This window comes from Daktulosphaira vitifoliae, unplaced genomic scaffold, assembly GCF_025091365.1.
Source record: "Daktulosphaira vitifoliae isolate Bord-2020 unplaced genomic scaffold, ASM2509136v1 Scaffold_5, whole genome shotgun sequence".
In the NCBI taxonomy this organism is placed as follows: Eukaryota; Metazoa; Arthropoda; class Insecta; order Hemiptera; family Phylloxeridae; genus Daktulosphaira; species Daktulosphaira vitifoliae.
The window spans coordinates 9,714,489-9,742,351 of record NW_026099576.1 but is presented as its reverse complement, the minus strand read 5'-3'; the positions used below and the strand labels follow the sequence as shown (position 1 = coordinate 9,742,351).

General features: G+C 25.5%; 2 protein-coding genes across 6 annotated transcripts; one reads left to right on the top strand and one right to left on the bottom strand.

The window, feature by feature from the left end:
- Positions 1-3,781: 3,781 nt before the first annotated feature.
- LOC126908583 (uncharacterized) lies at positions 3,782-23,335 on the top strand. Of its 5 annotated transcripts, XM_050690783.1 has the most exons (14): positions 4,217-4,505; positions 4,584-4,656; positions 6,653-6,818; positions 7,066-7,698; positions 7,813-8,039; positions 8,095-8,374; positions 10,163-10,222; positions 10,419-10,463; positions 10,940-11,210; positions 13,062-13,403; positions 17,033-17,181; positions 18,832-18,993; positions 19,899-20,038; positions 20,627-23,335. In XM_050690783.1, exons 3-14 carry the CDS (start codon positions 6,663-6,665, stop codon positions 23,085-23,087), a joined length of 4,926 nt encoding a protein of 1,641 aa, XP_050546740.1. In that variant the 5' UTR covers positions 4,217-4,505; positions 4,584-4,656; positions 6,653-6,662; the 3' UTR covers positions 23,088-23,335. The 5 variants fall into 5 exon arrangements, with proteins under 5 accessions (XP_050546741.1, XP_050546743.1, XP_050546740.1 ...); XM_050690784.1 differs by lacking the exons at positions 4,217-4,505; positions 4,584-4,656 and adding an exon at positions 3,782-3,958; XM_050690786.1 differs by lacking the exons at positions 4,217-4,505; positions 4,584-4,656 and adding an exon at positions 4,001-4,194.
- Positions 23,336-23,997: 662 nt separating this feature from the next.
- LOC126908585 (uncharacterized) lies at positions 23,998-27,319 on the bottom strand. Its single transcript, XM_050690789.1, has 3 exons — positions 26,931-27,319; positions 24,788-25,173; positions 23,998-24,717 (listed from the first exon to the last, which is right to left on the bottom strand). Exons 1-3 carry the CDS (start codon positions 27,267-27,269, stop codon positions 24,621-24,623), a joined length of 822 nt encoding a protein of 273 aa, XP_050546746.1. The 5' UTR covers positions 27,270-27,319; the 3' UTR covers positions 23,998-24,620.
- Positions 27,320-27,863: the final 544 nt, after the last annotated feature.

Genomic DNA, 27,863 nt, shown 5'->3' with positions numbered 1-27,863 from the left:
AATTTTTGAGGGTAATATCTTCGACTGGATACGATTTGTGATCTTTTGACGTATCATTGAAAGAAATCGGTTCAGTGAGAGCTGAGAAAAAGTGGTAACAGACACAAAAANAAAATGTAAAAAAATTTTATTGATCCATATACTTTTCAATAAGTTATAGCATTATAAAGTTATAAATTTTAAAAATAAAATCGATAATTTTCACACAAAAGAAGTATTCGATAGCCATTTTCACCGTGAAGATAAAAAAAAGTTCGAATTTTTTTTTTCCATAATAAAGTACGTTTAATTTAAGATATATATAAAAGTGTCAGTATTTCGGGAACACTTTCAAAAATTAAGTATTTATAATGAAAGAATTATATAAATATTATTTCTTATAAAAAAATTGTATTGATCCATACATTTTTCAAAAAGTTATAACATTTTAAAGTTAAAAATGTATGAATGAATACAATTTTTTTATGAGAATTATATTTATATACCTCTTTAATTCGACATACTTTTTTTTTAAATCGGACCATTTCCCTTAATACAGGGGGGATTCAAAACATAAAAATGCATATAGAAAGTAGAACTTTTTCAACTTAACTTTTGAAAGTGTTCCGGAAGGTCTGACACTTTTATATATATCTTAAATTAAAGCTAATGTAATATAATTTATAATGGTAAAAAAAAATTTCGGACTTTATTTTGTCTTCACGGTGAAAATGGCTACCAAATGCTATTATTGTGTGAAAATTCTCAATTTTATTTTTTACATTTTTAACTTTATAATGCTATAACTTATTGAAAAGTGTATTGATTAATATATTTTTTTATGGGAAATACTATTTTTTAATAATCCCTTTTTCATTCGACATACTTTATCTTAATCAGGATATTAATAAGGAACTAGCAGTTTATGAAGCTTTTGGAATAATCCGCCTATTTTTTAAAATGAAACACTATCTAAAGATTTGCATCGAAGCATTCTTTTTTGATAGTGATTTTAATCACTGTCAGATATCATTATACTTGATCCAACTATGCCACGTCACCACTGTGCCGCGACGCCCCTGTGCTGGGTTGGATTTTTTTTATTATTTTTTTTTGGGTCTGTTAATAATTTTTTCTCAGCTCTCACCAAACCGATTTCTTTCAACGATACGTCAAAAGATCACAAATCGTATCTAGTCAAAGACATTACACTCAAAAATTGAAAAAATTCCCTCGTTCCCCGTAAATGGGGGAACTCTCCAAAAAAATTACAAATTTAAAAATTGCTATTTTTTGACATTTTTTTTACTTAAAACTGCCATAACTTTTTGAAAAATGACCAAATCAATATAATTTTTTTTATAGATGCTTGATGTCTTTACCTTTCATTAGGTAAATTTTTTTTAAATCTGACTTTTTACCTGCCCACAGGGGGGGATTAAAATGACAACTTTTTCACAAAAAATTAACTTTTTCAACTTAATTTTTGAAAGCGTTCCCGAATGTCTGACAATTTTATATATATCTTAAAAAAATGTAAAAAAATTTTATTGATCCATATACTTTTCAATAAGTTATAGCATTTTAAAGTTAAAAATGTATGAATGAATACAATTTTTTTATGAGAATTATATTTATATACCTCTTTAATTCGACATACTTGTTTTTTAAATGGGACAATATCCCTTAATACAGAAGGGGTTCAAAACTTAAAAATGCATAGAGGAAGTAGAATTTTTTCAACTTATTTTTTGAAAGTGTTCCGGAAATACTGACACTTTTATATATATCTTAAATTAAAGCTTATGTAATATACTTTAATATTAAAAAAAAGAATTCGGACTTTATTTTGTTTTTATGATGAAAATAGCTACCGTATTCAATAATATGTTATTTTTGTATTAAAATTCTTGGTTTTGTATTTTATTTTAATATAAAGGGATTACACTGATTTTCATAAATATTATATCAATCTAATTGACATAGTATAAAAAGTTAAACATATTTAAATTTTTTTTTTCTTTGAAGTCGAGAAAAATAACTTTAAAATTTAAACTAGCTAAATTTCCATATTTATTAAGTGATGAATGCAACATACGGTTTCTGAGAAGGTAACACTTGGGTCTTTCACGCCTGTGGCACTGAATTTTTTTTTAATTCTTTTTGAGTTTAAAAAATGTTTAACTCATTTAGATTCAATAACTTAAATATATATCAAGGATCCCATTACTGTAGTCTACTCTCGTGAGAAGAAATTCTTATTAATATTATTTTATTATGTGGTATTTTTGTAGCTATTATTTATTTTCTCAGCTCTCACTTGACCTACTTTTTTGACAAACTTTTTTTTTAAATTAAACACTATCTACAGATTTGCATCGAAGCGATTTTTATGATAGTGATTTTAATCACTGCAAATATCATCCATACTGGATCCAACTATGCCACAACCCCACTGTGATGGGTTTTTTAATTCTGAGTTAAACATTTTTAATTTCCATTTTTAGCAAACACGAGGTTTAATTAAAGTTTGTCTTATATAATAATTCTTAGGAAATTGAATTTTAACGAAATAATAGAAAAATGATATATGATAAAGCGATTCTTGATTTTTTTAATAAATGGGAAATGACGTTTATTTTATGGGTTCCTATATCTGTTTGAGTTTGATTTTTTTTCGCTTCCATGCTAACTATTTGCAAGGTAAAATCGGTCTCACTAAAAACTTATAGATTACTGCAAAGGTGATGGTCGTGAAAAGATTCATAAAAAGATATAAAATTTTTTTTTTTCACTATTCTCGGACGAAAAGAATCGATTCTCAATCAGCTAAAATTTAAATAATTAATTTCTCAACAATTTCAATTATATCCAATATTTTTACTTAACTAACAAGTAAGTACCAACTACATACATATTATTAGGTATTATTATTATAGATTACTTGTAACATAAAAAAACTACTTTAACGTTTAATAAGCGGTAGAATTCGAGAGAATATCATTATATAATATTATGATATTTTATTATAATTATATATTCATTTTGTTTTATATTATGTGCGCTTTATCGCCTTAAGAAATGAAAATAATATGTAACGCACAGCATAATAGTCAGTAGTAGAATTTTATGGCCCTCCAAAATAATATACAAGGGCGCGCATCCTATCTGGAATGATCGACAGGAGGTGATTGAAGAATTTGGTTGTAAAACATCTAAAAACGCATTCTATTGGTCATATATCGTTGTTTCGTTTGCTCATATGGCGTTCTCTTAAGGTTAACACTTTTGCGTTTTGTATAAAAATTTCACCGAAATGAATAGAGCACTAGGCTAAAAAATTTATTGTGAATTAAATAATATTCAAATATGATTTTTTATTTTTTATACAAAATATGGATATTTTGGACGATTAATAAAAGGTAGATTGTAAGAAATATATTTTTAGATAATTTATAAACATATTAGTTATCATGTAAATGTTTTCCTTCTTTTATTTGTATATATCGGTTATTTCTATCATTCACTTAACCAATTATTATGAGTAATTTTACGTTGACATTTAAATTGTTTATAAATATTTAATGTTAGTCATTTATAGACTAAATATTTATTTTATTTTATTAACAGTCTTTTAAAATATAATAAAACAGTTATATCACTGTTATTGAGAGTTTTATATAAAGATAACATTTTTTTGAGAAAATAACTAACTGTTATTTTGAAAGTAACAATAACAGTTTGTAACAGTTATTAAGATTGATAACAAGTTGCCATCACTAGTTGATGAAAAAATCGTCAAATTCATTTTATTTTAGCACTTAATCCGTAAGTTCTAAATTATGTCAAATGACGAAGTAGAAATAATTGCGTCATTTCTTTGGGTAACATCGAAAGTAATCGTAATTGTATCACTTGGCATTCTCATCTCCCGCCATTTTAAAATTTAATTTCTTCTAGCACGTGTGACTGTGATAAGGTAAGTCATACTCGCAGATAAATGTTGTATTATAATATGTATCAACACAGACTTATTGAAAATGTAACTAACTATTAATTAATATAGTTTGTGGTATCACTTTTATAATACTAGCAACTAAATAATATAAATGACGCATCAGCGCTGTAGCACTTTCATTTAAAACATAACAAAATGTTGTCATGATTGATTATTTAATCATTTTTCTATGGACATACCTTTATTTAAATTTTTTGGTAAAATATAGAATTGATAATATTTAACAATAAATGACTCTTAGACTTAAAACCCTACTATGTTTTCGTTACCTAAACTAGGTATTTGTGTTAGCGTCGTGTTCTTATTTATATCATTTTCGAATCCTAATAACGTTTTCATTAGTCATAAAAAAAATTCACTATTAAACCTTTAGTTTATTTATGACTTAAATTTAGTGAAAAATTATATGATTATTAATTTAAAAGTGTTTATAAATGAACACTTTAATTTTTCTTAAAGTTCATGTCAGGCACCAAACTCCTAAAAACAACAAATTTAATTTCGAATAGCAAGTGTTAATCTACATAATTTTTTTATCTGTTGTTAAAAATGTTGAAGTTATCTTTAATATTTGGTATTATTGCAGCTCTGTCCTCGTGTTTATAGTATGTTATTTGGAAACGTTAAGTTATTTTTTGAATAAAAAGTAGATTGGTAAAGTATGTATTATTTAATCATTGGTACTTGCTAAAAATGTATAGTTAAAATTAAAAAAGATTTTGCTTTAAGTAATTAAATTTTTTTATGTTTTAACATAAATAGTCATTGATTTGAAGAACAAGTATCAAAAAATATTGTACTGACTTGACATTTATAAGGTTATTGACTAACAATGCCTTACAAATTAAGATGTTTGAATATCATTATTATTTATTCATTTAAAATCTAGAAATTATTAAAAATCCTAATGAAATAATTTTATTTTTCAAATATTTTATGTAATTAGTGTAGTTTAATTAAAATTTCTCATGTTGCTATTTTTTCAGTGCTATAGGTCTAAATTTCTTTTAAAGGTGTAATTTACAAATTCATCAAATTATTGCTCTATGTAATGAGCCAAAAAAAATTCTATAATTTGTTTGTAAATTATCGATTGCTACTATATTGGGAGCAAACTACTTTTGTCTGAAATAGTATTAATAAAATTGTTGTAGTTTTTCAGTAGCTAAAATATAATATTACTAAATAGTATTTAGCATAATTATTTATATTCCTTAGATTTGATTTGTAAAAAAAAATACTAATAAAATTTTTAAAAATAATTTAAATTGTAGTAATCACTAATTTTTGAAACCACAATCTTAGATTAAAACCTAAGATAATATTACATTAATCATCAATATAATGATCAAAATAATTTTATTAAAAGATATGGTTTAAATTTGAAAAATACATGATATATTAATTTAAAATAAATTTTACATCTGTTCCGGCTTATCTTTTAGTATCTTTGTTAATAAATCCAATGGACACTGGCTATTTATTTGCAATGTGTTGAGCTAATGTCAAAACTGGAATAGGCAATTCATTGTTATCTTGTTTAGACATAAAATGTTTTATTTATATACTATTCTGTATACATATTTGCATCTTTATATTAGCTATTTTATCGTCTTATACCAGTATCATACATATAGACATAATGTGAACAAATGTTTGAGGCATCTAACTTAAATTCTCCTTTTAGAATATTTCTATTAATATGTAATTTTCATCAATTTTGGGGGAGCTGCTACAAATTAGAGGAAACTAAGTCCCTCTAGAATTCTAGATTGCACCTATGTGACGTATGTAGTACTAAAGTGAGTGTCAATTCACATATGAGTAGATAATTTTATTAAAATCAAATCTCCTAGATAATGATAATGATATTTTATCTTTAAATAAAATATATTTTTTAATTTTTCTGATAAATTTACCAAGTTAAAGGCTTTTTTAGTTTTGTTACTAATGTAATATAGTATCAACTTTTTGAGCGGTGTCATAACGTCCTTATACCACTTTTAAATATCCCACTATCTCATACTTTGACAAATTACTTTTTTTTTTGAAAATAAATTTTAAAATTTATCTTTTAGTTATGTTTTCCTTTATTTAGAATATTGGATTAATATTATTCTTACGTAATATTAATATATTCTTTTACATTTTATTTATAATGTTTCATAAATTTTATGTAACAAAATATAATTTTAATATTATAATATTTTAGGTGAAAGAGACAGGATTATACTTAGCTTTGCCTATTTTTAACATTATTGCCCTATACTAATATTAAGAAAATATAAAATAGAGAAGTTAATTATTTTCTTACTTGTAATGCAATATTTTGAAACTAACCATTAATTTCTAACCATTACTAAATAAAGATTTATATTAATAATAAAATTTTAAATAAATAATTTAAAATTAACTTTGTAGTGCATTATTACACTTATTTTTCAAATATTTTCTATCCTTTCTCTCCTAAAAGTACCTACATAATAAATTTATTATTATTAGATATATTAGATACATTTTTACTACTTTGATTCAATAAAGCAATAAAAAAAATTTAACATGCTATTGTATTATGCTACTATTAATATTTTTAAAGCAATTAATTTATAAAAATAAAATAGCTGTGTAATCTCATATTGCTATATTATTTTCCAGGTGCTAAAATATGTCAGAAAATTCATTAGTACCTTTGTACAATAAAGAAATTTATATCACTAATGCTGAGTTTGAAGGCTGTTTTATAAAAATATGGGGCCATTTTTTTTGCCCCAAAAGGTCTAATATGGAAAAATCATTGCAAAACTATGAATCATATTCTCGGGTAATAATTTTAAATTAAAAATTAATCAATGTTTTATTCATAAGCAAGTGACTTTTTTCTTTATTTTTTCTGTTATATTTCTTTGTGTCTTGACAAAATCTCTTACCATTGTGTAACAATAAACATATCAAACCTCAAAGTATATAAAATAAGATATAAAGAACCTGTTGTATAATGTCAAATAAAAAAAAATTTATTTACACAATTTTTAATTAAAACCACCAAAAAATTATAATTTTTGTTTTAGGATATGAAGACTATTGATTTGTATGGAAATACTCCTTATATTTATGTTTGGAAGTTAGGTATAGAAGTGAGAGTTTATAGATGCAAAATTATTAGCTCAGATTTTCAAACGAAAATCCATACTATACTTCTTATTGACTATGGAAGAACAATGGTTGCATCATTTGTAGATGTTCGTGAGATATCGATGGATGTAAACAAATCTATTATCAATGGGCTAACACAAAGAGCATCTGTGTATACCTATTTATTAAGTGGTTATATTAGTAAATCAAAATCGAATTCAGAATTGAATGAATTACTATCAAATCAATACTATTCTTATCGTACAGATTTTGAAATTGAGGGAGTGTCATTTATAACATTACTTAATCTTGATAACAAAATACTTCTAGAAACTGGTATGGCAGATACTATAGAGTTATCAAAAATAATTATTATTGCTAATAATATGTCAAAAGTTTTATCGCTGAACAAAAAACGTGATATTAAAAATAGTTGCCCTATTCCAGCTAAAGAATCAGATCTACAATACTTAAGATCTCAACAGTTAGATAACTTAACAATACAAAATATATTTGTTACAAAAGTGTCTGTTGGTGAAGATACTATACTATTAACAGTCAGGACAGTTGTGAGTTTTAAATTATTTTATTATAAAAAAACAATAGCTACCTCATTAAACATGTACCTAAAAGTTTTATAAATATAATTTGTATATTTTTTAATACTTATTAAAATGTTTCAGGACTATGAATCTGAATATTTACAAAAAATGCTACAGTCAATTGATCGTCAAAATTTAGTATTATCTCCTGTTCTTGAAGTTCACACTCCTTGTTTAATACTTGTGCAAAATAAGTTTGCTCGTGCAGTAATATTGGATGTAAAAATTAATGGATTATTGGTTGATTTGATTGATTATGGAATTCATGAATTTGTACTTCGCACGACTGTTTTTCAAATACCTACTGAGTAAATTTATATAAAAAAAAAATTGATTACTAATTAATCTATTAACTTTTAAAAGGTGTAATGTAATTGAAATGCGTTCTTTGAATGTAATTTTGGATAAACCTAAAGACTTTTCACAAGAAACTATCAAAAAGTTGCTGCTTAATCAAAATTTTGGAATGTTACCAAAAAAAATTGATCCTAATTATGGATTATACAAAATTGAATTGTTTAGTAAAAAAGGAAACGAAATATGTGACGTATTTGTTAATCAACGAAATGAAAATGAAAATTCTGTTTCCAAGTGTTCACTATCACCTAAATCTTCTAATGATTACTTAATTACTGAGATTCAAGTACATATATCTATATATTATTCTATTCTTAGTTAAATATTTATATATTTTACTTTTAATGTATTAAATTAGAAAACTGTTTTTTATATTTTTGTGGTACTTAATGCTTATAAGTTATAAACATTTGAACTTAAATAATAACTTTATTTTGAATTACCAATAATTTAACATTTTATTTTAGTATTATTAAGTGAAGACTTTATTTTTCTATCGAAGTTACCACAGATTTATTTTAGTGTTAATTAATAGATTAAACAGATTTGTGAAATTTCTTAAAGAAAGCTATTTGGTTGTATATTATACTAATTGGCATATTCTTGTAGTTTATTATTTTAAGAGATAATCAATTCAAATACTTTTTTGTATTGCTTTAGTTATTTATCTTCCAAGAAAAAAAAATTTAATGTAGAATGTTTTTAATTGACCCTATATAATCTAAAAATGTATAGTTTTATTTAAAAAAATATATTTAATCTTAATATTTTGAGATTTATGTTTAAGGCTACTGAAGTTAATTTGAGTAATTTGTAAGTATGACCATAGGCATTAATTAATTGAGGCAACTTGGAGAAACATGGTTAATGGGTATGGACCTTTGTGTCCATTTTCCAGTAGTAAATATCTATTATTATTTTGATGTAATTTCATAGAAGAACACTGATTATTAGTATTAATTTTGCTTTTTTATTTTAAGGTATAGCTTAATAGGTAATTTAGGTTTTCTATTAAAAAGAATATATATATACAGAGTGATTAGCTAACTATATCTCACACAATATCTTTAAAAATACAAGTGTTATAACAATTTTTTTTTTAACCATTATGGATTTTTGATGAGGTGTTTCATAAGAAAATTTTTATTTCTCCACCATTCCTTATGTTTAAAAATTGTATCAACTTCAGATTTTCAAATGACAACCCTATTTTTTTACACCATTAGATTTAGTTTAATAAAATTGTTTTGTAAAAAAAGTATTTTATTTTATTTAATAAGGGCTTCACGGCTCTCTAAAGTTTAGGGTCTATTAAGAAAAAGTTATAACAGACTCAATTGTTATTGGTCGTAAATCTATAAGCACTACCAGTTTTATAAATTAACATACCAAGCTTACCTTAGTTATTCTGTCTATGTGCATTGACAAAATAAACCAATAGCTCTTATCACTACTTAAAATAATAATGTGACTGTTGTTGGAAGACTACTGAATTTTTTCATCAAATATCCTAAATTTTAAAGTAGCGCATTTAGTTTAAAATTCCTAGTTTTTTATTATCTTTTTACTAAATTTTTTTTTTTATGAAATACATAAAAATAATATTTGTTGGTATTCGAAAATCTGAAGTTGATACAAGTTCTAAATATGAGGGATGATGATAGAAATTTATTTTTCTTGTGAAACAGCTCATCAAAGGTCCATAATGATTTAAAAAAAAAAATTATTTATAACACTTTTAAAGATATTACGTGAGACATAGTTAGTCGATCATTCTGTATATTAAAAGTAATAAGCCAAAGTGGTTTTTTTCTTGAATTATTGTATTATTATTTAACATGTACAAGTAAATAAACTAAATTTTTATTGATATCTGTAGGACTCTTTTTTTTGTATTAGTTTAAATTTTAACTTTTCATTAAAATAACCAGTAATAATAGTTTTCTTATGAAATTTTATATTTAATGAATTCAATATAATATTAATTGGTTCTATATTAATAATTATTCCAAAAATATATATTTGTAAGTTATTTAATAACGATAATATTTTCAAAACTAATGTAATGTTTTAGGATGATGACAAAATTTCAACTACTGGTTCTTGTAGCTTTACCATACTACATCAATCAAATGTACGTATTGTTTTTATAATTAAATTATTAACTAAATATATAAGTATTTATTTTTTTTTCATATATTTTTATATTTAGTAATAATTAAAACAGTATTTATAATTTTTAACATAGCTTTACTGTTTTTCTTTCATTTTTACTTAAATTTTTCATCTATTAATGTTTAATCCATGACATGTTTTTTTTACTTTTTCAGAATGATCAGATCACTATAGATAGTCAAGAAGAGAGGATAAGTAGTGTAAGTAAAATTTTGTGCTAATAATTATAGCTACTAACATTACAACACATTAAAATGTTATATGTAATTTTTCTGAAGATTAGTGGCATTATAGATGTGTAGCTTTTTTTAAGTTTCTTATGTCTAATGTTTCATTATAGCTCTTTTAGTTTGTTCTGTTAATATGTATGTATTTTTTTTTTAAATTATAATAATTTTATTTCTTTAGTATTTGATAGAGGTTATAATATACAGATATGCATAATACAATACAACCAACCATAATTTTACTCTCGTGGTAAATCATGTATGTTATAATTATGAGATTGTCCTTAAGACCTAAAGTTTGTGTCTATTGTACTTAAGACAATTTCAAATATATTGTATTTGATAAAATATGTATCATAAACTTTTAAATAATCCTATTTTTATGTATGCCTGTACATAAAATTCCAATAATTTAGTAATAAATTAAAATGTATTTATTATCAATTTAGATTGAAAAAATAACGTGTTTACAAGTAGAAAAACTTTCAAATAAAAGTGAGTTGCTCTGTGTACTACTGACTTACAAATCACCAATGCATTTTTTTGTGAGACAATATAACGCAGACTTCCATTGTTATTTTGAAAATATTAAGTCTTCTTTAGAAGAAAGGTATATTTTGAAAAAGTTTGATATCATCAAAAATATGTATGTGATCTTAAAACATTATTCTGGCTTAATATACCGTGCACAAGTTGTCAATATGGATTCAATTGTTGAAAGTAAATATTATTTGAATTTAAATAAATTAATAAATGAATTGTTTTACTATTAAATAATTACCTTGCCCAATAATTGTTTATATTTTTATTTTACAATATTTCACTTATGTGTTATATATTATGTTTTAAGGCACCCAGAATGTGTAAGAATGTAATTTTGATTGAAAAAAAAAAAATTAGAGAAGTACAAAAATAAAAAGTAAAATAATCATACTTCTGAGTGTATTAAAGATTTAAGAGAATTTTTCAATTATAATACTGCTTGTCATTGACTAAACCAAATTTGGAAAAATAGCATTTCTCAATTTTTAACTCATTTTTTTATCCTTTCAGCTCTGGGTGTATCAATTATATAATTACTATTGATTTTTAATTAACTAGTTTAAGCCTTATAATAATTAGCATGTTTTTGACAACTATTCAATATTATTAAATTAAATCAATAAAGTTAACAAAGTAATTTTTTATTATTACTAAGTCCAAAACTCAAAAATACTTTATAAAATGTTCAAAAACACTTGTCTTATAAGTATAAAAAATAATTAAAAAATTACACATAAAATATCTATATATGTTCCATAAAATTAGCTTTAAATAAAAAAATACTCTCTTAAAATGCCTTACTTATGTTTATTAAAAGAAAAATAATGCTATAAATTTTTTTTTTAATACATTGATAATATTTTGTATTAAACATATTATAACACTTTAAAAAGTATTTTAATTTTATTGTACTTCGAACAAAATATTTTGATTATAACAACATTTTTAAAATACAGATAATTTTCATAATTTTTGAGAAGCTAAGACCTCAAATTGTGCATATGAATATTTTTATACATAACACTAAAGAGTAATACATAATTAAAAAAAAGCACCTCTCATAAATTTTATTCTGAAATGTGGTAAATACTTATGTCTATCTATAATAGTTTTTGCTAGATTACTCTAAAGTTTAATAAAGTATAAAGGTAAAGTATAAATCAAATATCAAAGTGTATTCAGCAAATCACTTGTAAACCTTGATTTTAATTATAATGTCGTATTATTATTTATGTAATTATTATAGAAATAATTAATTATACAATTGTCATTCTTTAAAATTAATTATACCATCATATTTATCATTGAGAAATATATAAAATTTTATTATGTTATTAGTTTCAAAATAAAAATTGTTTTAAAAATTAAATTAAATTTTAAATTATTTCAAAATAAAACAACACTGAAAAAGTATATAAAAAAACCATGGTTAGTTACGAATTTTCGAAATGTTTATATATTATTTGTATTAAAAGCCTTTTTTTGCTTTATATTTACTAAAAAAGTACAAAGTTAATGTTTTTAATTCTTATAATATTATATATTTGTTGGTTAAAGTTCAATAATTGTAAGTTAAATCAATAAAAAAAATAATAATACTTGAAAATTCAGCTTTTATTTTGAAAAATGACACTCAAACTCAACTTAAAAGATTAAAAAAATCAGTTAAAAATGATGGAATCTTCCTAAAATGTTCACAAGTCTTATTAAAAACCATAAAATCATTTAAGAAAGTTAAAAAAAAATTGATTTTTTTATTATGTTTTTGATATAATTTTTGCATCATTACTCATTAGTAATTATCTCAAAAACTAGATGTGATAGATAAAATCTGAGGCCAAATTCGGAATCAACATTGAAATTTCTTTAAAAATTCATATAAAAGTTGAAAACAATAAAATAGCTGTTGTCCTGTGTTATTTCTAAAAAACACAAATTTTAATGAATTAAAATAATTTAAATTTAAAATACAGAAAAAATAAACTAAAATCTATTACATAGTATCATGAATATAATTTTTATTTCTAGGAATTGAATTAAAGTTAGTTGATGAAGGCAATGAAATTGTAAATGAAGAGTTTGATAAAATTGTATTGTATAATTTTTTGGAGAGTGATTGTATAATGCCTGCTCAATTAGTATTGGAATGTTCATTAAGTGATATGTGGTTTCCCCTATTGAATATTGATGTTGCTATGATAGTGAAATCACATTTTCACAATGCATCCATATATAAATGTATTATAACTGGTAAAGACGAAATTGGACGAAATTCAGTAAAAATGATTGAAAAAGATTCAAACATTGATATTGCTGATTCTATTCTTAAATCTGGTTTTGGTCAACGTTTAGAATCTGTAATGAAAACTGGTAAAAAATTATTTATATATCTTTTTTTTAATATTTTCGGTTGTCTTTATTTTTCTACTCCTTAATTTATGATAAGATTTATTTACTCTTTCTATCATCACAAGTTGTACCATTTTAAAAACAATTCACTAAAACTTCCTCCATAATAAGCAAAAAAACAACTTAAAGTATTCAATTTTATAGGTTATAAAATATTACAGGCCTAATGTTTTTATTTTAAAATTAGGTAAATTTATTAATAGAACTATTTATATTATAATCTCTAAAGTCAATAAAAATTCCCGCATGGTATACCTAATTTTGGTAACGGTGTGACAAGCCTGCGGACCTCAGTCATTGGCGTAGGAAGGTGGCACTCCCATCGCCCAATGCAATAAGGTGCATTGCAGTTGTCCTACCCTGATTTTAGTTAATTGGAGTAGTCTGGTTCTCCAGGTTGGAGGTTATGCGTTGAGCCAATAACCCAGCCATATAAAAAAAAGTTATGTTCAGGACTCGAAAATAAGCCTTGGAATAGATTTTACGGAAAAAAAAAGGAAACTAGTAATAGGAATTACTATGAGGTACATGGAACATAAGAACCTTGTACAAACCAGGAGCGACTTTGGATTTAGTAAGAGAAGTAGAAAAATATAAGATGAAATGTGTGATCTTACAAGAAATTAGATGGGAAGATACTGGAACAACTAAAGTATCCCAAACAGCCATTTTTAATGGTAAATGTGAACATCCTCACAAATTGGGGACTGGATTTGCTATATACGAGTCAATAATCCACACAGTCCAAGAATTTAGACCATAACAATAACAACCGAAAAATTTTATGTAGTTTGGATTATAGGCCAGTCAACGAAGGAGTAATATTAGCAAATAGCAGAAAAAAATTCCCATCCAAATTTTTTTTTTTTAAAGTTGAATTAAGATATGTATAATGACATATTAAAAGTCCTCATTGATTGGAATTGAGCCTTTTTTTTACAGCCTCGCAAAAGTTAAAAAATATGAGCTTTTTTAATTTTCTCAAAAAATATTTAACTTACAAAAAAAAGTTTCGTACAAAAGTTGTTTAAAAGACAATTATAAACAAAAAAAGTATCTTATATTTTTTCATTTAAACAAATATTTTTCGAGTTACATTACATTTAATATGAGTTCTAAAATTTATTTTTCATTTTTTTCATTTTACGGTTACTTTTTATCATGTTATACTTACATTAGACACAATTTTATAAATGCATATGTGTGTATGTGTGAGTTTATTTATTTATAGTATCATTAAAGTGTAGTGTTTATTAAGATACAACCGATAGAGTAGGTAATTGATTTAACGCTAAATTGATTAAACCCAACTAAACGTTAAATTGTACATTCTTAAACAACAATTATATTATGTCAATTGCCACCGGAATTTCTGGTAATCTTTTTCTTTGCCTTAATCCCAACTACTTGGGGTCGCCCACCCTTATCCTAAGCTTCCACTTGACACAATCTCTCACATTTTCTACGCTCACATCATCTGTCCTCATATCGCATTCAATAACATCTCTTTCTTGGGCTTCCTCTATCTCTTTTTCCTTCAACTTTTATTTCTATAACTATTCTTACGGCTTCCGATTTTTCTCTTCTCATAACATGATCAAACCATCTAAGTCTACTTTCTCTCATCTTATCCACGATTCACAATTCTACGAAATTCTGGCTGGGTTGACAAAAGAGAACATGAGGTAGGTGAAAATCATAAATCACCTGGAGAGGATCAAACTCATGCAGAACTCCTCAAAAAAGGAGGAGAAGAAATGACGCCCAGGTTGTGCAACCAAAAAGTTACCGGAAGATTGGAAAATAGCATTACTATGTCCAGTTTATAAGAAGGAAATAAACAAGAATTATCGCGGAATTGACCTTTTAAGTGTTGCTTATAAAGTTTTCGCGAACTGTGTTTTGTTAAGGATAAAAACAAAATCGGAACAAATCATTGACGATTATCAAGGAGGCTTTAGACCAGGAAGATCTACGGTAGACCAAATATTTATTCTCTGACAACTATTCCAAAAGACATGAGAGTTTGACAAGGAAATGCATGTACTCTATTGATTTCAAGAAGGCATACCACAGTATCCATCGCAAAAGCTTAATAAATATTTTTAGAGAGTATAACTTCCCACAAAAATTAGTAAAGCTAGTCAAAACAAGCATTATGGAAACATTCATTAAAGTAATAGTAGGAGAAGCTGAAACCGACCCAATAATAGTGAAATCAGGCCTAAGACAGGGGGACTCTATGTCACCTGTTCTATTTAATGTAGTATTAGAAAAATTTTTAAGGGAGACTAATATCAGACCCCAGGTAGGGTGTCACTACAAGATTCTTCCATAGCATTATTGGTATATGCAGACGATTTGGTCTTCATAGAAAAATCACACGATGGCCTCAGAACACTATTTGGCTTTTTGGAGGAGACAGCGACAAAGGTTGGTTTACAAATAAATGAAGGCAAAACCGAATACATGGTGGTGGGGAGAAGAGATAGTATGAGAATATATCCTTCCTTAGGAGTGGATTCAATTGAGTTAAGCAATTTAAATATTTAGGTTCAGTATTGACCGAAAAAAATGAAACTGAAAAGGAAGTAGCAACAAAAATCCTGTCGGAAAACAAATGTCTTTTCGGACTCACAAACATACTAGGGTCACGGTCCCTGTCGATTAATTTGTTAATTAATTTGTTGATTTTACTTGTATTATACTATAACTATAACTACTCTTGATTCAGATTTTTTATTGTTTTAACAATTTAGATTATGTTCTTATCATTTCTATGGGTCATTTTGATGGCCTATACAGCTAATTTAAAAATAAATTACAGTAATTAGCGCACAAACTGGTTAGGAACATATAGGCCCACAGAGATATCTGAATTTTCTGGTAACTTGCTCTTATTTTTATTTAATGAATCACAATTTGGCAATATAATTTATCCCATTATATTCTATTGGTCTCTCGAAATGGTTTTGATTTTGTTACTCAAAACTATATTTTTTGTCCACCTTAAGCAAAAGCTTACTATAAATAGCATAAAATAATCATCTAAGAATATTATACAATAACTATGCTTAGTAATTTAAGGTATTAGATATTTTAGCTTCGATCCTAAGTTGAGATAATATTAATTTAACATTATGTGTATATTATTATTTTTATTTTTCATGTCTGTTGCTACATTTTTTTAACTTTCATGAACTAATTTTTTTTAATGTTGCATCAATAGATTTCAAATCATGTATAGAAGAAGAAGGCTTAAAAAATGATAAAAATTCCCTGTTTAGTTTTAAATAAGAAAGCCAACTATATTTTTTAATTGGCAACATACATAATATATATATAAATAAGATGTATGTTGCTAGTATAATATTATTCAACTATTTATTAATTTAAAAAAACTTTATAATAGATAAATTGAGAAATAAATAAAATTAAAAGTACAAAAATAATCTTCTTGATATAATTATTATTTTAAGAGAACTCAAGTGGCTTAATAAATTTTTATGATTTCTTCTTAAAATAACAAAAAAAATTTTTATTTCACTACATTAATTTAATTTACTTGATATTTTTTTATTATTTTGCAGAAGAAACACCATATGAAGAATCTGTTTTAAATGGTCAAAGTTTCTTGTCATATGTGGTTTATTCTCATTACAAATTATTTATTCAACCAGAACCTTATACAGTAGATGAACTAGAAGAGGAAATAAAAAATTATATAACTGACAATCCAGTAAAAATTTTTAATTAATTATGTTTTTTTAGCTTCGATACGAAGCTGAGAAGATATTGGTTTTACTATGATGTGTTTTTTTTTTTTTTGTGTCTGTTACCACTTTTTCTCATCTCTCACCAAACCGATTTCTTTCAACGATATGTCAAAAGATCACAAATCGTATCTAGTCAAAGACATTACACTCAAAAATTGAAAAAATTTCCCTCGTTCCCCGTAAATGGGGGAACTCTCCAAAAAAATTACAAATTTAAAAATTGCTAATTTTTGACATTTTTTTTACTTAAAACTGCCATAACTTTTTGAAAAATGACCAAATCAATATAATTTTTTTTTTATAGATGCTTGATGTCTTTACCTTTCATTAGGTATATTTTTTTATAAATCTGACCTTTTACCTGCCCACAGGGGGGGATTAAAATAACAAAAATTCTGGATTTTATTTTTTACATTTTTAACTTTATAATGCTTTAACTTATTGAAAAGTGTATAAATCAATACAATTTTTTTATGAGAAATAATATTTATATCCCTCTTTCATTTGACATACTTTATCTTAATTAGGATATAAATAAGAAAATGGCAGATCACGTAGCTTTTTAATAATCCACCAATTTTTTAAAATTAAACACTAAAGATTTGCATCGAAGTGTTCTTTATGATAGTGATTTTAATCACTGTCAGATATCATTATACTTGACCCAACTATGCCACGTCACCACTATGCTGGGTTTTTTTTTATGTTATTTATATATTGATGTATAAATAAATGACCCAATAAATATCTGACCAGACATTTGTTGGTTGAACATTTAAAAGACCGTAAACAATGCTTATTTTGTTTGTTGGTAAAATCCAAATGGTTCAGATTGTCATTAAAATGAATTAATGAAACATTAGTACATTTTCAACCTTTTCATACCTCATATCACTGGTAATAAATACAAGTATTTATCATTAATGAAAGTACTTATTTGTTTTGTTTGTCTTTTCGATATTAAATAATGTGTTATGGTTATATTAATAATAAACGTCCTACAGGTCTCTACCGTCTAAACCACGTCTCAACTATGCCATGTCACCACTGTGCAGTGACCCCCCTGTGCTGATTTTTTTAAACTTATACATTATATTGGTATATGAGATATACAGGGGTAATCGGTTTTTCATAAACCACTCAATTGCTCTCAAAATAAATACAATATTGAAAAAAATAATTTTGCTTATATTTAGTTACATATGTTTCTTGATTTATCAACTAATAATTACTATTTAATATCATCCCTTATAACTTATAAGGATGACAACTTTATTTTTTTCTCAATGTTATTCATAGGCAGGAGGAATAGTATGACTCATAGATGATAAATAATAAAAATAGAAGGTCCCATTCCCCATCTCCAGTCATAACTTTATATTGTTAATAACTTCTGAAAGACTGGTCCAAAAATTGTTAAAAAGCAGTCAATTTCTTTTAAAAATGTTTCTATTTGAAAAAATAAAGATGACACCATAAATTATAAGGGATTAACATGCAACTAAAAAAAAAAAAAAAATTATTTTTTTTTTGTGTTAATTGATTGGTCTATGATAATATATATATTCATATACGAATTAAAAATTTAATGTAATATTAATTTATATTTTCAGATTTATGAACCTATAAGTTTAATAGATTTGCAAGGAAAATATTGTTTAGCAACTTTAAACAATGGTCAATGGTTTAGAGCATATGTAAAAAATATATCTGATGAATCTATTATTGTAAAATTGTTTGACATTGGCTTATTAACAGATGTTACTATTTCCCAGGTATGCAATATTGTGGAACAATTGTTATCAATTTATATTATTTGAATTTAAATTACTAAATTTACCATTATATTTTAATAGTAGAAATATTTTTGGCCACCAAATTTTATATTTTACATTAAACTTTTATTTAAACATATTTTAAGATTTTTTTTTGTTCTATAATATATATATTCAGAGTGATTTTTTTAATACTAGCGACTCAATATCTTTTAAAATAATAAGTTTTTGTGAATTTTCTTTTTTTGGTTTTTGTTAGTTACACATCTATTTCCATTTATTATATAATATTTTTTAGGTCCATCTCTTATNCTTATCTATTATATAATATTTTTTAGGTCCATCTCTTATATTTTATTGGGATGTCAACATTATTTTTTTAATGTAACATAGATATTTATAAAGCTTATAAAAAAGAAAATGACAAGTCTATAATGACTTTTGGACCAGTGCTTTAGATGTTATTAGCATTTTAAAATAAGACTAGAGATGAAGCAAATATGTTGCTGGTTATATCTTGGCCACTTTCTTTCACTCACCACGATGCAAAAATGTGAATATTTCCAAAGCACTGGTTCAAAAGTTATTATCGACCAGTTATTTTCTTAATTAGATAATTTTTTATTGTATAAGCTAGATAAATAATTGTATTTCCATTTTAAAATATTAATATGTTACCCTTATAAGATATGAGGGATGAACCTAAAAAGTATTTTATAGCAGATAACAATAATATACATATAACTAACAAAACCAAAAAAAATCACAAAAAAATGATTATATATAAGAAATTGAGTGGCTAGTGTTAAAAAAATGACCATATATATACTACAAGAATTATTTTCAAAAATATTGGAATTTAGCTAATTTATTACTTGTGCTAGGTTTTCTTATTTTCTTTTTAGGTAAGACCAATAACAAAAGATCTCATGAAAAAACCACAGTTATGTTTAATATGTGATATGGAAACAAAAGAATTAAGTTTCAAAATAGCTGAAAAAACATTATATAATGTAACTGTTACATCTATAAAACCAAATGGACTGTAAGTATTATATTTTTAAAATATAATGATAACTTAAATTACTAACAATAAGAATTATATTATTTAAATCCATAGATAATCTTTAAAATTTTGTTTAAAAAATATATTTGCAGCCTAGAGTTTCACAAATTTAATAAAAATTTTAAAAATATCATGAATATTGTTTTTTGCAAGGTACATTAATTTTAGAAATTAAAATGTTTGAAAGTTGTTCATTATTATATTAATATGTGCAGAGTGTTTAACATTTTATATAAATTAAAAATAAATTGAACATCATGACTTAGGTAATATAACCTGAATTCATAAAAAAAAAATGAAATCGGTAAAATAAGATTTTTTTCCCTTAATATATGTCATGTATATACCATCTACACTCAATTTTGATATTTTTGGGCAGAAACATTTTTTAATGTAAAATAAAACAAAATACTTTTTAAAAAATATTTAAATAATATTCATTAGACTTAATAAATTTCTAGACAGTTAGAAGATTTAATTAAAATTAATAGTTTAATTAATACTTTTAAATTATTCATAGTTATATTTATTATGTATACATATAATTTTTTAATATATATATTTCAGCTTGAGCGTTAAAATTAGTGAACATTTTTCTTCTCCATTGCCTATACCTGTTGTACGTGGAATAGAAAAAATATCTAAAGTCCATGTTGATGGCGATGTAGCTTATTTACAAAGAGTTGAAGACCACTGTAAACTTCTAAAAATGTCTGAAACTTTATCTAAAATAAATAGCAAATTATGCATAACTTCTATAATGAATTCTGGGGATCTGTATATGTTTGAAAATCATGGTTTATATTACAGATGTGTAATTAAATCAGTTAACTTAAAAATGGCTAATGTTCATTGTATTGATTATGGATATGAAAAGCAATTGGAAAAGAAAAAACTACAATTTATTGGATCCAATAAAGTTGCAAAACTACCAGGGCTTGCTATACCAGTTAAAACATTTCCTGGGGCTATTAACATTACAAATATATTTTTAACTAATTTGTTTATAAATGATGATAAAAGTATTAGCGCTGCGCCTTTTAAAATAAATTTAATTTTACCTCATGGAGATATAATTGAAAATCTTAAAAACAAGTGTTTAGTTAAAATTAGTTGTATGTATTCATATCAAGACTGTTGGATTGTTCCTGATATGCAATATACAAAAGAGAAATTAATATCTGAAGCACTAGACCAGATACAGACTAAAACAATTTTTTCAGTTTCTGAAGTTGGCGCTTTGTGTGCTGCTTTACATCCACTTGATAAAAAATGGTACAGAGCTTTAGTTCTAAGTGTAGCCAATGATTCTTTAAATGTATTAGCTATTGACACTGGAGAACATTTTAAAACATATAAAACTACAAAATTAGCTAGTGGATTACAGAGTATTCCTAATTTAGCTATTAATTGTAGAATAAAATCAAATGTTGATGCTAAAAAATTTGTTAATAAAATGGTGTTCTGTAAATTAATATCATGTGAAAAACCATTGATTGAAGTTGAATTATTCATTAATGATGATTTGGAAGATGATACTCCTTTACATAATAATTTGACTGTAAATATCTCAAAATTTGAATCATTTAATGAGTTTTATGTTGTAAAAGTTGAAAATTGTGAAAACACAAATGGCGATAGTATCAATATTAGTTCAGTTAATAAACTATTTTACCACTGTTGGATGGAAGAAACTGATGATATTTATATAAATGATCCAAAAAATTATGATCAAATTTCCGAAATTATGACTTCTCGAGAATGGGTTATGCAAATTAAAAATGATAAAGAACCTTTTTTGGTGAAACTAACAAATAATGGTCAAGACTGCGTTGATGTGATACTCGATAACCTTGTTTGTGTTTATTCAGATTATGAAACTCCTGAAGGTACAAACAAACACGAAGATTCCAGTTCTGACAATATAGAGCAAGCTGTAACTACAGAATCTGGTTTATGCTATGTAAAAAATGCTCAAGTTAGTGGAAACATTTCATTGGAAAACTTGATTATACCAAAATTAGAAAAAGTTGTTATAATTAAAGTTGAAACTCTTCATTGGTTTTATATACATTCAGTGAGTTTATTTGATCTCTATAAGGATCGTATAATTCATGAATTGGATATGTGTATTATAGAGTTAAAAGTAAATGCAAAATTATTGAACACTGTTGTTGTGACATTCAGTAACAAAAAAGGAACTTGGTGTAGAGCTGTGGTTGATAAAATTATTTCAGAAAGTATTGCATATTGTTATTTTATAGATTATGGAATGTATGAGAATTGTTCAGAATTTTATAAACCTACTGAATTTCTTAGTCTATGCCCATTTATTGTAAGACGTTGTGCTCTTATTGCATCAAAATTAGAAGATAAAGAAAATGAAATATGGTACCCTAATGTACTTGAAATGTTTAAAGATATATCAAGCATTAATGGACTTGTGATGGATATGATAGTACAAAAAGAAGGGTCTCCGTCTTTAGTTATATTACAAATAGAAGGAAATGATATAAGTGAAATGTTACTTCCACAGATTGTTGTGATTACGCATATTGAATCATTTTCCAATTTTATAGTTCAAACAGTATCTTCAGATCTAAATACTATAAAAGAAGAATTTAAACTTGGAAATATTACACTAGTACCAGTAGATGATCCTAAAATTGGAGATATTTATATAGCTAATATTAATTTGGAATTAAAACGAATAAGATTTGATGCACTTGGTGGCACAAAATATGTAGTAATTGATATAGATGACACATTGGATGCTATATCAGTTGATTGTTTATATGAGGTGCCTGAAAAAATTCAGGATATTCCTATTTTCACATTACGCTGTTCACTAATATTAGATGACAATGAAAAAAATTATTCATTTGACAATTTTAAAAGAATATCTAAGATTAAAAATGAAGCATTTGTCATGTGCATAATTACAGAAACTGATGGAAAATCACCAAACTTAGTGAAACTTTATTTGAATAACAAAAACATACAAGATTTTATCATAAAATCTAATTAGATATCTTCCAATATTTATTAACACAGCTATTTATTTTTAATTGTATAAATGTCTTGTTGAATAACAGTTAGAAAAAAAAAAGTATTAACAAATTTCTATTTACTTTTTTATATTACTTTTTGATTTTACATTCCTTTATGTATATTGATGTTATTGACTTTGTTTTTTTTAATGAAACCTATAAGTAAACTGATATTAATGATTATTTCTTAGTAATACTTAATGCCAAATATATTTTGCTATTTTGAAATAAAAAAATTGTATGAGACTGTTTATTTTGTTTTAACTATTTTTTATTATTATATTAAACTTCTTACTAAATTGTTTTGTAACATTTTATAAATAAGATTAATAACATTTAGGTAACTCTCATTTACAACTAATTATTAATTTGTATTAACTAATAATTGAACAATGTATTTGTTATGTTTCTTGTATCGAAGAAGAAATGTTTTATAAGGGTACTCGTTTTGTATTTAATGAGTGTTTTATGATAATTTGAAAAATTATTGGGCAAACCTAAAAATTTTCTTATCGAGTTTAAAGTATAAGAAAAAGATCAAGTCTTAAGGTTCTGAACTGTAGTCAACAACTACGTTTAATATAATGAAATTATACAAAGATCATATTGGATTAGCACAAATTAAAGGAGTTTGGTGAGACTTAGCTCTTTGAAAATTTCAAAAACACTACTACTACTATACTAGAAATAAAAAATGTTTAATCCACCGCATGGTAATAGATTAATATGTGTAGGTAACGCTCTTTAATATTGAGATTCGCCTTTAAGAATTTTTGGGATACTATTTAATTCCCTGAATACAGCCTTGATAATAATTTCAGGTAAATATATATTTATTAGATTAACCTAATAATTGTTTATTAAAACTTTAATTATAGTATATAAAAATGATCAAATATGTAGTTATTTTTATTAAAAATTATACACCTTATAATAGTATATTATTCACAATGTTGATGAGCCATTTACCTGTGAGGTATACGGTAATAATGCTTAATACAAGTCAAAAATAATTAACTACTACAAAAGTTAAATTAGAGTACAGTGAACGACCAGATCTTTAATTCTCAACTGTCGCTTGTATTTGTTATCAGCACAAAAAAAGAAAAATATGCTACGATTAAATTTAATTAAATATTAAAAATAGATTATTACTTATAATATAATTTATTATTGTCTACAATAAAAACGTAAGAAACTAAAATTAATTTACTATACATAGCAAATGTACTTAATTATAATTTTTAATTTTGGATTCAAACTAGGCATTAAACGTTAGCGTTTTAAGTAATACTATCGCTCCAATGCTTTTAAACAATTATAAACCTTGTTTTAGTTTAATTATGTAGTACATTTTGTTTAATAAGGCTGAAATTATTAATAAAGAAATTACATAACAATTGAGTTTTAATAATCAAGATATATTATAAATATTCTTTTTTCTTTACTAGAGAGAGAGAGAATACTGTAACATTTATTACAACCTGATTGTATAGTTGGAAGACTAAATATTAGTTAATAGATTCGGTGAAATTCGATTCATCGGATTGACGCTGTTGAGGTTGGAATGACTTAATCACACCAGGCGTGTGTACCATTTGCAGGAATCTATAATAAAACATGTTACTGGTAAATTTTTGACACGAGCTAGGGCCGCCAACTTATGATCTCAACTTACGGTAAATGAGGTTTACGGATGCGTCGACACCGCCCCATTGGATCTCTAAAGTATCCAGGTCCGCACTTGCGGTTAGACGTATTTGAAGACGATTGGGCACCTGGAGTTACAGCGGTAGTCATAGCAGAGGTTGTCGTCGCCGGGCTGGATTCGTACGTCTCGCTGGCAGATGCATTGCCGTTGCTGGCGATCAACGCCTCGACCATTTGTACGATTTTTTCGCTGTTGGCCGGCCCGAAAAGATCTGTTGCAGAAGTGAATGTTGTGGTAGGAGAAGTAGTCGAGTATGAGTTTTGCGTTGATGACGTCACTGGTGTTGACGACGTCGAGTTCGGTTTGGACGGTCCTAAACTCGATGGATCAGTGTAGTCCGGTAAATCGGCATACTAATCACAAATAATTATATTTCAGCCATATAAATTTACGTCAAATCGACTTCAAACATACTTCTTGTACATAATTACAATACATTATCGTTGTAGTTATGTATGAATTTTCAAGTACCCAAATTACTACTTTTTATGTATATCAACATTTTTTTTAAAAAACATAATTGAGTGCAAACATTTTTAAATGTTTAGTCTAACTGTTTATAATAAACTATTAATAATGATATTTTAAAAAATATATAAATGTAGAAAATGTGTTATTATTTTATCTTTATTATTCCGTTAATTTTATTTGTACCAGTTTTATAAACTTATTTAAAAAATTGTTTTTTTTATCAGGGCTGTTAGAGCGCCTGCTCCTCAAGAAAAAACGTTTGAATTCAACACAAATATGTATACAAATAAATGAACAATTTTCCGAATATTTTTTATGATGTTTTTGAAAAAATAATTGAAACTTTTTGAAATCTATCACAAATTAATTATTGTGAATCTTAATATAACTTTTTTTTTAAATTTAAAATGAATTTTCATATACTTTACTAAAACAGTACTTAGGATACAACCTGAATATTGAAAAAAATAATCAAATATTTTCAATTGAAGACTTACAATTCAAAACGTACTTTTTCAATTTTTATCAAATTTGAGTTAAGCATCAATTGTAATTTGGACGCGGCGTCAAATGGTATGATTAATTTTTTTTTTGTATGCGTCTATTCCTACAGAAAATTGATTTAAAAATAACGATTTTGTGCATAATGTACTTTTTTGATTTTAGAAAATCGCCTCTCTTGAAAATTTGTACTTTTGGAAATAGTACGTTTTGCATTGTTACCCCTTAGTTACTTTTTTTGGAGTACTTAACAAGGAAATCGTATTACCGTTACAGTGACATCAGAGTCTTATACGGACCAATAAATAATGTTGGTTTGAAATGTTTGATGAATAATTTGTATAGATTTATATTTTGAATGGTATAACGGGTTTTATACAAAAACGTTTTCGAGATAAATGTGCACTATATCAATCTGTAGGTAATAGTTTTTTTAACGATTTTGTGATTTTTCTTTTCAATATTCTACAAATTATGCTGAAAAAATTACAATATCTAACTGAAAATTCCGTTTGATCTCATACTCGGAGTAATTGAAGTTATTGGCGCGTGTCGCCCAAATAACGAAACAAAAAACAAACAATCGTGTTGTTTAAAAACGAGTAAAAATTTTAAAAAATGTTATCGACAGAACTTGATCATTAGTTTTGATATCACGATTCTAATGTTTAATTACATTATCAAAAGAACAAAATAGTATATAGTTAAACTATTTAATAATAGTTTTTTGTTTAATTAAACATAATTTTTTCTATAAAAGATATCACAATTGTTTATATGTAAATATTTAATTTCAACATCAACTAAATTATTGTCGACATCGATCATCAAGAAATCAAAATTTCCTGGTCAAAGTACTCATAATCGCGAAATACTGGGGTAACTATTCTAACGGTGTCTTAAAGTAAGAAAAAAATAGATCTAATGCATTTTTATTTGCATAACCGGCATATTTTTCCGTGTAAAATTTCAAATCACCACGAAAAATATTTATACTTTTGTGATATATTTAAAGGACATATTGAAAGATAAATATTTCAAATTTCTACGCTCAAAAAAATATTTAAGTGAATTATCGGAGATAGCTGACGTCTTGTGTTAGACGACATGGCGAATGCAAAATAATAGTTATACTTACGTCTTCGTCACCTGCAGCCGAATCGTCAAACACAGCGTACAATTCTATATTTTTTAGGTGTATTTGCAAGTTGTAATCACCAGTTTGGCTCTGGTCGAACTTGATGGTGGCAGTATGACAAGGCCGCGTTGCGACTGCGGCTACGAAAAATACGGACAAAATGACGCACCACCACCGCCGAAAGCTTGTCATTGTGTTCAAACTGCGGCTAGTATTGTTAATTAGAAAATTATTGATTTTAATTATTTTACTGGAAAAATAACGCCTGGAGAGCATTAACGAGAAACAAAATGTCCTGAGTCGGTTAGAATCGCGGCTGTAATCTAGTCTGCACCGCATCAACGAGCCGACTGTGCGCGGTCCATCAGTTGCATCCGTTCTGATCAACGGACCAGTTTCCAGTGGTCCACTAAGAACCGCGTTTTCCCATACGGCCAACAAGGACAATTTCCGTAGGATAGTTATTTTTCTGGGACTTCGTTAACAGTTAACGTGCAATTCTGGTCAATACGAATTTTCCATCATCATCTAATTACACAATAGGCCGTTAGAAATAAATCAATTTTGATGTTGAGTTTACAGTAAGAATAATCAAATAAAAAACGTCATCTTGAAATAGCCGACTTAATTGATGTCGGATTAAGCAAATTACTTGAGAAATCTTTTATTAGGCGTTTTGATGTTTGTACAGACATATTAAAATTATATTTATACACAGAAAAGCTCGTCGAATTTAAACTATAAAAACGGTATCTAAATAAAAAATCGTATTTTAACGTTTTAGGGTTAAATTACTTTTGCTTTAGTTTAACTCGAATAAAATTGTAAAGATAACAAAAGTCATCAGCCGTTTATTTGCGAAAATTCTTTGTTGATTTTGGAAGTAAATGAATCCGCGTGGTACATCCGTGTACTATTAGAAAATTGTTTCAA